This window comes from Chelonoidis abingdonii, chromosome 1 (genome assembly GCF_003597395.2).
Source record: "Chelonoidis abingdonii isolate Lonesome George chromosome 1, CheloAbing_2.0, whole genome shotgun sequence".
NCBI classification, from domain to species: domain Eukaryota; kingdom Metazoa; phylum Chordata; order Testudines; family Testudinidae; genus Chelonoidis; species Chelonoidis abingdonii.
In genome coordinates, this window is record NC_133769.1 from 324,301,616 (window position 1) to 324,312,566 (window position 10,951).

Sequence of the window (10,951 nt, forward strand, 5' to 3'; positions counted from 1 at the left end):
ACCGCTGTACAGATACTAAGGCCACGTCTACACTACGGGATAATATCAAATTAGCTAAAATCGGTTTTATAAAACTGATATTATAAATTCGATTTCATGCGGCCACACAAGGCACAGTAATTCGGCGTTGTGCGTCCATGGTCCGAGGCTAACATCGATTTCTGAAGCATTGTATTCTGGGTAGCTCTTCCGTAGCTATCCCATAGTTCCCGCAGTCTCCCCCGCCCCTCGGAATTCTGGGTTGAATCATTATTGCCACGGGTGGTTCTGGGAAAATGGCGTCAGTCATTCTTTCCTCCGGGAAAACATCAGCTGACAATCCTTTCGCGCCGTTTTTCCCTGGATTGCCCTGGTAGACGCCATAGCACGGCAACCATAGAGCCCGGCAGCGGGGTGGTGTTGGCCGGCACCGGGAATGTACGTGAGGTCCGGGCGGACAGAGAGAACATATCCAGCGCTACAACAGCACGTCACTTGCTGATTTGCATGATAGCAATAGATAGATTACCAAATCGTCTGATACTGTCTACTGCCCGGAGTAAATTACTGGTCACTAGAAATAGACGGTTTCCTCTCCCCTCTGTACTTGTCCGCATGCTATCATGATGTGCCCCTGCTGAAATCGCGCCGGGCGCACACACAAAAGACAACAATTGGGATTAGATCTCCCCGAGTCTAATCCCTCACCTCTAATGTTTTAAAAATAGAGTCAGTCCTGCCTAGAATATAGGGCACAAGTCGCTTATTCAGACGGACCAGTCGAATCAGAGAAAAGCACACAGCGCTCTACCCGGCATGTCCAGTAACTCAAGGGGGTGACCCCTGCAACAGACCGCACCAACCGTTGGCTTCTTTCCCCCAACCTTCCTAGGCTCCGTAGGCAAGTGTCTGCCCATTTGATGTCATGAAGTAATAAAGAAGGCAGGAATAAGTAAACACTGAATAGCTGACATAAAATGAGGGGGAGCAGCCTTTGGCTCGATAATTAAAGGCAGAATAGCGGTGTGGGGGGAGCCAGCGATGCGGCAGCTATATAAGTCCAGGCAGTACAATCTTTTTTTACACAGGAAGGTGAGGAAGTGATTGATAGCCAGGCTAAGTTTTTGCATTGGGAGGTGGTTACCTCTTCTGTCCATCTTACTGGGAAAACTGTGGAGTTTCCATTATTATCCCAGGCGCCCCTGGCCAGCTCACCTAGGAGCCAGGAGCACCTGGGTGATTGGCGATCGATGAATATCAAGTCTATTGATACGTCTATACAGGGGAGGGAGGGAGCGGATAATCTGCGTCTTACATGCTGAGCATGCGTCTACCAGCAGATTGATACAGATAGGGTGACATTGAAATGAAGTCAAGAAGATTTCTCCCTTTTTCTTTCACGTGGTGGTGGTGGGGGGAAATCGGAGGAAGCCTATTTTCTGAGACGCCAGACACTGTGTTTGAACTGCAACATGTGGGCGAGTCAGCAAGATGCAATATTTTCAGAGATGAGTGGTGACTGTGGAGGTAGGGGTCCTAGTACCCTCCTCCCTCAGGAGCGTATTTGATTCTTGGCTTTCCGTTACTTGTCATGCAGCATTGTGTAGCCTGGAGATTTTTTTTTCAAACGCTTTGCATTTTAGTCTTCATGTACATCGGAGCTCTGAATACAACATATCTGTCTCCCCATAAAGATGATTACAGAAAATCAGTATCCTCCCGAACGGTCCATGCTGGATTTTTTTGGATTTGGGACTAGCCACGCACCGCGTAGCTGATCGAGTATGCTCACGCTGGCAAAAGGAACGTAATTCAAAAATTTCGCGGGGCTTTCCTGTTTACCTGCCCGCTGCATCCGAGTTCAGATTGCCTGCCAGAGGGTCAGTGGTGCACTGCTGTGGAATAAAACCGCCGGAGGCAATAACGTCGATTTCCGTCACACAACTAAACGTATCGATATGATTAATATCGAATTTAGCGCTACTCCTCTCGTCGGGGAGGAGTACAGAAATCGATTTAAAGAGCCCTTTATATCAATATAAAGGGCGCTGTAGTGTGGACGGGTACAGCGTTAAATCGATTTAACACTCTTTAAATCGATTTAAACACGTAGTGTAGACCAGGCCAAAATTATACTTCGAGTTCAACAGGCTAAGTAGACCCCAGAAACCAAATTTCTGAAGACCCGATAAACTCCTCAGGGTCCAAGGGTTGCTGGCTGCATCTCTCCTTCAATCACTTCTTCTGACCTATGAGGTTCCCAATTCTGCAGATGAATGCAGTCAACCATGTACTCAAGGACATTCAGTAGCTCCCCAATACCCTGGAATTTAGGGTCATTCTGGGACTTCACTGAGCTTCTTAATATTTTCTTCTTCTACAAGCAAACTTCATTCTTACTAAGGTGGTTAAGTACTTCAGCATTTTTTGCTTAAAAGCTTTAGCATTAAAAATGTAAGTACATAAAACTAAGCCATAAGTGTTAAATTATCTTAGTTTAAAGTCTGTTTGCTTGGCACATCATAGTAGACGACAATTTCCTAACATTCAGACTTCCTCAGCTTCACAGGACAAGGAAAATGAAAGTTTTTCAGATGTAGTGGGGAAAGAGCTGCCAAATTCCTTTAAAGTTTAAAAGGCAACATAGACTGTAGATGAGGAAGGAATGGGGCTTAAAAAAATAAAAGGAAATACACTGAGCCAGGGAGTGCCTCCTATCTCAATTTTTATTCTGGCCACTCATTGTCCACCTTCCATAATAAATTATACAGTCCTGAAAGACCTTTATTCCAGCTCAAAAACTACCAACTCTCTTTCTGGAACTCCGGGATTTAACTTGAAAAACCTCCCCATCTCCTACTGAATTTAGGAGCCGGGTACCACACAAAACTTGATGTCCCCAGTATACCTAATCTTAACTATTAAGGCTCATTTTTTTTCCTGGCAGAAAACTAGCAAATACAATTTTAAAATTGTTAACTTAGAGATAAGGTTGCCTAAATAATATAATCCTTATGCAAATATACATGCTATAGTGTTACCATTAAAAAAAACAAAGTTAAAATGATTATAACTAAATTACACAAATATTTTATTACTCTTAGATTTCAGACATTCAGCTAGTCACCTTGATCAGGAAAAGACCACCTTAAAACATCCTTTTACACACAAGGCAAACAAGCACACTCACTTAAAAATATACACCACCAATACAGGTACATATTTGAATATTTATGATGTAGAGGTTTATATTGAAGGATATTATTGAAAAACAAGATGTCCATTGTATGGGAAATTCTGAATTTCAACATTTCTCTACATCCCAAATCTGGATGTAAAGTCAAAATGTTGAAATTTACAGTGGAACAAAAAACATTCTGAAAATGTTTATTCAGAAATGTCAAAATGTTTCATTTCAGGGCATTAATCTCATATGACCGAGCCACTGCAATACTTCATGGGAGTTATTGGTCAGATCATGTCTCCAATTTTCCCAGGGGTTAGGTTCCCCAACTGAACCACATCCCCACAATCACAGAACTCCCAGGATGTCTGACAATCTCTCCTCCCCTCTGGCCCAGGTGCATCATAGGAATTCCATGACTGTGATGTATCACGGGAGATACAGTTTGGCTGGGGTGTCCTGCCCATGTTGAAGAATGGAGGTAAGAAGCACATGAATTGCAACCCCCATGAGGCATCACAGCAGCTCAGGCAAATGCTGAGATAAGTAAGGTCTTGAAACAAAATTTTTGGAAATTTACGGAAAACAAAGTGTCTGACAAAAATCGACAATTTTCCCATACAAAATTTCAATTTTGCAGAATTCCTATTTTTCACCAAAAAACACTCATGGAAAATTCTCACCAGCTCTCCTCATAAATATATCTTGAGAGCTAAAATATATACTATCAGAATCTGAAAAGTGAGTTTTTGCTCATCAACATTAGGAATAGAGGTACCACATAGATCTACAGAACACATTTCAAACATGTATCTTACACTGATCGTCGAAACTTCCTCTTCCTCCATTACTTCTTCTTGGGGAATGTCATCACTGATAGGAGAACTACCCTGAAATATATCCATCTCTTCACTAGATTCATTTTCTTTACTTGCTGTTTGTTTGGTGCGCCCAGCACGGCTAAAATTAAAAATGGTAAAAAATTAATTTTACAGCACATGGGTCTTGAAGCACACAAACTCTGCAATGGAAAAAAACTTCCAGCTAGCCTTTTAAACAGTTGTTCTTAATTTGCTTCCTGTAAAACTTATACTATAAGTGCCCACCTACTTATATCAGTAACCAGAGGGTACAGATTCTATTAGGCTGAGTGATTTTGCAACCAAAATTACTCCAGGATAATGTATCAGGAGTACAAGATATTTATGAGGACAGACCATTAATATGTTTAGGACTATTTATGTCGGGCTTAAATTGGATATATTTTTCTTCCCAACACCTTAAGTCAAATTGCAGGCCAAGGGGCGGGTTTTTTTTTCCATATCAATAACCCTTATGAAATGATATCTGTAGCTCAGTTATATTGTTGGGTTTCATGGTTCTCAAGTACATCATTGGTTTTGTGGTAAAATGAAAGACAAAAGCACCATCTCTCTCATGGGAGAACACTTTTCACAAAGCAGTCACTCCATATCTGATCTTTCAATACCTGTCCTCAAGGGAAACCTGCACAACACCTTCAAAAGGTACGCTTAGGAACTTTGCTAGACACCAAAAAACATGGACTTAATCACTGGTTTTGTGGCTTATTACAACACTTTGTAATATACACCTCTATCCCGATATAACACGATCCGATATAACATGAATTTGGATATAACACGGTAAAGCAGCGCACGCGCGTGTGCACACATACGCGCTCCAGCGGATCAAAGCAAGTTCGATATAATGTGGTTTCACCTATAATGCGGTAAGATTTTTTGGCTTCTCAGGACAGCGCTATATCAGGGTACAGGTGTACTACATGGCCTGCTTACCCTTAACTGCCCACTTCAAACCCTTTATGCATAACACTAACCCCCAATTGCCACATCATTTTGGGTGGCCACATCCAAAATGCAAGAACCCTTCTGCTTAGCAACCTGATTTTTTCATTCCTAAGTGAAGTACTTTGCACTTCTCTGTATTGAATTTCATATGAATTTTTCAATTTGTCCAAGTCCCTTTGAATGCTAACCCTGTCCTTCAAAGTGCTTGCCACCCATCCCAGTTTGGGGTCATCCATACATGCATGCTCTCCACTCCATTATCCAAGTCATTTTTGAAAATATTGAATAGTATCAGACCTAGGACTCACCCCGCAGGTCCTCACTAGATACATCCTCCCAGTTTGACAATGAACCATAACTACTCTGAGTATGGTCATTCAACCAGTTGCTCACCCACCTTTAGTAATTTCATTTCCTTACATTTACTACATTTCCCTAGTTTGCTTATGAGACTGTCAAGTGGGACTGTGTCAAAAGCCTTACTAAAAATCAAGATATACTATGTTTACTGTTTCTCTCCTACCCAACAGGCCAGTAAGCCTGTCAAAAAAGATTGGCTTGGCATAATTTGTTCCTGACAAATCCATACTAGCTATTCATCAGAACACTATTATTCTCTAGGTGATTATAAACTGATTGTTTAATTATTTATTCCAGTATCTTCCCAGGTATCAAAGTCAGGCTCACTGGTCTATAATTCCATGTATGCTTTCTTCCCCTTTTTAAAGATAGGTATTATGTTCGCTGCCTGCTAAACCCAGGATTGTGAGTTCAATCCCTGAGGGGGCCATTTAGGGATCTGAGGAAAACCAAAAACAAAAAAAACCTGTCAGTGACAGTACTTGATCCTCCTAGTGAAGGCAGGGGACTGGACCTGATGACCTTTCAAGGTCCCTTCCAGTTCCATATCTCCATATATTTATTTATTTATATATTAATCTTTTTAGTGAAGACTAAAGCAAAACAGTCATTCTTGATGTCAGCCTTCTTGATGTCATCAGTTATTAGCTCTCCTCCCCTGGCGAGTAGAGGACCTACACTTTCCTTAGTCTTTCTTGCTCCCAATGTATTCTTGTTCTTACTTCCTTTTATGTCTCATGCTCAAGCCTTTCTGATTTTGTCCCTACAATCTTGTGCTATTCTTTTGTACTCCTCTTTGGCAATTCATCTGTTTCCACTTTTTGTAGAAGCAGCAGAGAATTCTGTGGCACCTTATAGACTAACAGACGTTTTGGAGCGTGAGCTTTCGTGGGTGAATACCCACTTCGTCAGACGCAAGTAGTGGAAACAGATCCAGACTAACACGGCTACCCCTCTGATACCTGTACATTCTGTGTCAGCCTGATACCTGTACATTCTGTGNCTTTGAAGTCTGGTCCTGAAGTTTTTTTGCTGCAGGATGGCCACCTTAAGGTCTGCTACAGTGTGGCCAGGGAGGTTGAAGTGCTCTCCTACAGGTTTTTGTATATTGCCATTCCTGATATCTGATGTGTGTCCATTTATCCTTTTTGTAGGATTCTTTTCTGATTTTCAGGTCACTATAGAGCTATTTATGTAGACATATTGGCCTCTTAGTATTCTTCCTATCTTTCCTTCACACTGGGATAGTTTGCAGTTATGCCTTTAACACTTTAACTTTAACCTGAGGAACTGCGGAGTCTCGTGAACTCCTTCATCCCTTAGATTTTCTTCCTATGGGACCTTACATTCCAGTTTGCGCCCCTCCTGCCCCCTCCCCCCGCTTTTTTTTTTTTTTTTTTTTTTTTTAAAGGCCATTGTTTTTATTCTGCGGCTCTTCCTTCTTTCTTTCCTTAGACTCATGAAATCTATCATTTCATGATCACTTTCATCCAAATTGCCTTCCTTCTTCAAATTCGCTACCAATTCCTCCCTGTTAGTCAGAATCAAGTCTAAAATGGCTGCCCTCCTGGTTATTTCCTCCATTTTCTGGAACAAAAATTTGCTCCCAATACATCCAAGAACTTACTAGAAATTTTGCATTTTGCCATACAACTTTTCCAACCAATGTCTGTGTAGTTAAAGACCCGCATTACTAAAAGGTCTTATGTTTTGGCTATTTCTGTTATTTGTTCCAGAAATGCCTTATCAACCCCTCCTTGTACTGATTTGGTGGTCTACAGTAGATTTCATACCCATCTTTGATCCCTTTTAATTTTACCAATCTCACCTTCTTCTGGACCTCAGACAAGTGTATACATTCTTGTTGTATGATGCAACACACCATCCCTGTCCTTCCTGAATAAACTATATCCCTCTATACCAGGGGGTGGCCATACTTGCTGAATGTCTGAGCCACATATGATAATCTTCAGAACTTCAAGAGCTGGGCACACCTGCCAGTGCTCAGGACTGTTAGCCAAGGCTTGGGGCTACCCCGCAGGGCTGAAGTCCCAAGCCCCACCACCTTGCTGCATGGCAGAAGACCTGCCAGTCTGGGAGATGAAGAATGGTGTGTGTGTGTGTGTGGTGGGGGACATGGTGGGCTCTGTGCGCCTCTCTTTAACTGTTAAAGCGGCACATGTGGATCATGAGCCAGGGTTTGGCCATCCCTGCTCTATACCAATATACCAGTCATTAAACTTATCCCACCTAGTCTTTGTGATGCCAATTAAACAACAATTTAGCTTATGTACTAATATTTCTAGTTCTTCCTCTTTATTCACCATACTCCTGTCATATATATTGACTGAGCTTCAGATACCTACAGTTCTACAGGTAACTACGGAGAAGTGAGGCAAACCACGTGCCTAAGACCTTCAAGAATAGTAACTCTCTGTAGACTGTGGCACATCTTGTATAAAAAATATTAACCACTGAGATGGTCTCCAAGTGGATAAAGCCTGACCTTTCAATAGGAAGGCTAGATGAAAATTCTGAAGGTTACATTCAGAACTTACCCTTTTTTTTGCTGTGATGGTGGTGTTTTTGGTGGCCTTCCTCGTCTTTTCTGTGGTGTAGACTGTGTTGATTCAACTGCACTAGTTTCAGACGGTTCTACTCTGTTTTGAGGGAGACCGAAATTGCAAAATATCAAATTATAGTTAATATTCAAGGTGTGTGGTTTTTTGTTTTGTTTGTTTTTTAAGAATGCACTTATAAGAAAAGAGACACACCTTTGTTGCGCTCTTCTTGGTGTCCTGTATTGCCTGCCTTTTGGCTTCTGTTCCACGTTTTCACTTTGCCCTTCCTCCTCCTCCTCCTCCTCTTCCTCCACTACTGATGCTACAGGCACTGCTTTTTTTCTGCCCCTTTTAGATGTCTTTGCTGCTGGTTCTTCCTTTGGTGTACCCCCACTAGCTGCTTTAGGAGGTCGTCCTCTTCTTCCCTTCTTTGGTGGACTGTTTTGTTCATCCTCACTTTCTAATACATCTTCCTTTAGCCTTTTTTCCTCTGGCCACTGTGGTTCATCAGATTCTGAAACAACTGCAGCTCTTTTCCTCCCCCGCTGACTCCCTCTAAGTTTCTGTTCTTGCCCCAATTTATTCAGGTCATCTATGCCCAACTTCTCTTCTGAGTCTGTGATGGTTGCTTTCTTTCTACCCCTGGGCTTCTCAATCTCTGACTGAAAAGATAGATTAGGTTACTTTTTTTAATGAAACATTTTAATGATCTTATTTGACTAAAGTGATTTTCAATCCATAAAGAAGAGTAATTTATGGCAATTTTCCATCCTCAACAAATAAAGCCTTAAAGTTAAGGTATTAGAGTAAGATCTTGCACCACACTTCAAATACCTTTGCAAGGGTATATAAATATATACATAAATGTTGACAAGACGACAGAAAATATTCTAAAGAAGCTGGCTATTAAGGCCTACCAACATGTGGGGCCTTGCTCACTTGGATTCTCATTTGTAAAAATATGCAAGTAACTGGATAATTAAGACATTGCAAAAATACCCATAATTCTATTCTTTAATGGTGGTAAGGGACCAAGATGTAGTATCTTGTCTGGTTTTGTATAGGAGGAGCTTGCAGAAAATAGGTTACTTAAAATAATATGTAAATTATGTTCTCTAAATACAGTATTCCCAGTTTCATACTTTTGGTGTTGGGCTCAGTATAGCTGAAAAATTATAACACTTGATCTCCCTACCAATACACAAGACTATATTATATTTAGACCCCCCACACACAAAAGGGAGAGCAGTCCAAAAGGAAATTTACATCATTTTACACCAATAATACATTTAGTAAAGCATCATCAATATATTGCAATCCAAATATAATTCTTAAATGCATACTGACATCTGCTCTGTCCCTATTTGGTTGAAAGCAGACATGTTCACCAGTATGCCATTCAAATACAGATTGGACATTTCTCCTTTCAAACTACCCAGTGAAGACTTAAATTAGTAATCAGAGAGTTTATGAAGAGAAGTCTCTGCTCTGGTACCCCATCTTTGCTCAAGAAAAAGGTGGAAAGCCCAGTCAGTGAGAAGGAGTTGTGAGAAAGAACAGGGAAGCCTACAGGACGAGATATTAACTAAAAGACAATGACTTGGTTACTGTTTTTTTTTTTTTTTTTTAAGTTACTAGCCTTTCCATAACTATTGTTCTTTGAGATGTATTGTACGTGTTCATCCTACTGCAGCTCTATGTGTGCTTCAGTGCACAGTTTGAGAGTTCTTCCCTTTGCAGTATCAGTTGGGGCAACATGAGCACCTCCCAGTGCCTCACACACAGTGCACAGGCATAAAAGGCAGAGCTGCCCTGACACCTCTCACTACCAGATAGATTCTGATAGAAAGGGTAAGAAGGGAGGGTCATAGAATGGATATGTGCAACAGCAGCTAGAGAAAGCTTACTAACCATTTTTTACAGTGGCCAGATCACGTTTTCTCAGCTTAGTCATATATATCTAGTTGTGGTTCAAGTTACCAGTCCAAATTCCAAAATAGAGGTGGGCTTGGAGTCATTTGAACAGGGATTGGAGGACTACTTGTCCAACTCTGATACTGTCTCTAGACTGTTGAGAGGTTGCGTAATTAGAGGCAAATTTACGACACGAAGACTAGGTTGCTGCTTTGCAAATGTTTAATATGGGAATGTGAGCCAGAAAGGCCGCACAAGCTGCTTGGGACCTAGTTGAATGACCTAATGCTCTAGCTGGAGGCATCATATTAGCATATAAGTGCATACAACTGGAAATCCAAGGTGAGAGCCTTTGAGTTGATAGTGGGCAGCCTTTTATTTCATCTGAAAACACAATGAACAATTATGTCAAAGACCTAAAAAGACTTGGTCCAGTCCAGATAAAAAGATAAAGCTCTTCTAACATCTAGATTATGAAGCCTCTCCTCACCTTATGGCCATGAAGCTTTGAGAAAAAGGTCAGCAAGAAGATTGCTTCGTTAAATGGAAACGGGAAACCACCTTAGCAAGAAACCTTGGGTGAGGATGAAGATTCTCTGTGAAGAAAACTGTATCTGTTACTAAATGTCCTCAGTTCCCCTACTCTGGTAGCTTTCGTAATAGCCTGAAATGCAATCTTTATAGAAAGGTTCAAAAGAGAGCAGGTCACTACAGGTGCAAAAGGAGGACCCACTGGCTTTACTAAGGCTAGATTAAAGCTCCATGGGGAACAGGATCCTGAATCTGTGGAAAAAGTCTGTCCAAGCCTTTCTGAAATTTAATGGACTTCAGATTTGGAGGAAAAAAAAAAAAAAAAAGAGTGTTCATCAATAGGGAGGAGGAAGGTTGAGACAACTGTGAGGTGCACTTGCTAAACCATTGATGCTTTAGGGACAGAAGATAGTCCAAAACATGCTGAATAAAAGCAAGGCCTGGGAAAACTGTTTTCACTCTGAACCAGCTGGAGAACCTCTTTCAGGCCACATCTACACTACGGGATAATATCGAATTAGCTAAAATCGGTTTTATAAAACTGATATTATAAATTCGATTTCATGCGGCCACACTAGGCACAGTAATTCAGC

The 10,951-nt window shown here is 41.2% G+C and overlaps 1 protein-coding gene across 4 annotated transcripts in view; it reads right to left on the reverse strand.

Moving 5' to 3' along the window:
• The window catches only part of PDS5B (PDS5 cohesin associated factor B), a 281,843-nt gene that overhangs the window by 8,374 nt on the left and 262,518 nt on the right, over nt 1-10,951 (reverse strand). For all 4 annotated transcript variants that reach the window (XM_032781999.2, XM_075061644.1, XM_075061643.1 and 1 more), the window contains 3 exons: nt 8,127-8,575; nt 7,911-8,012; nt 3,982-4,123 (listed from right to left, as the gene is read on the reverse strand). In XM_032781999.2, the coding sequence (XP_032637890.1) occupies nt 3,982-4,123; nt 7,911-8,012; nt 8,127-8,575 (693 nt within the window). The remainder of the gene's footprint in view (nt 1-3,981; nt 4,124-7,910; nt 8,013-8,126; nt 8,576-10,951) is intronic.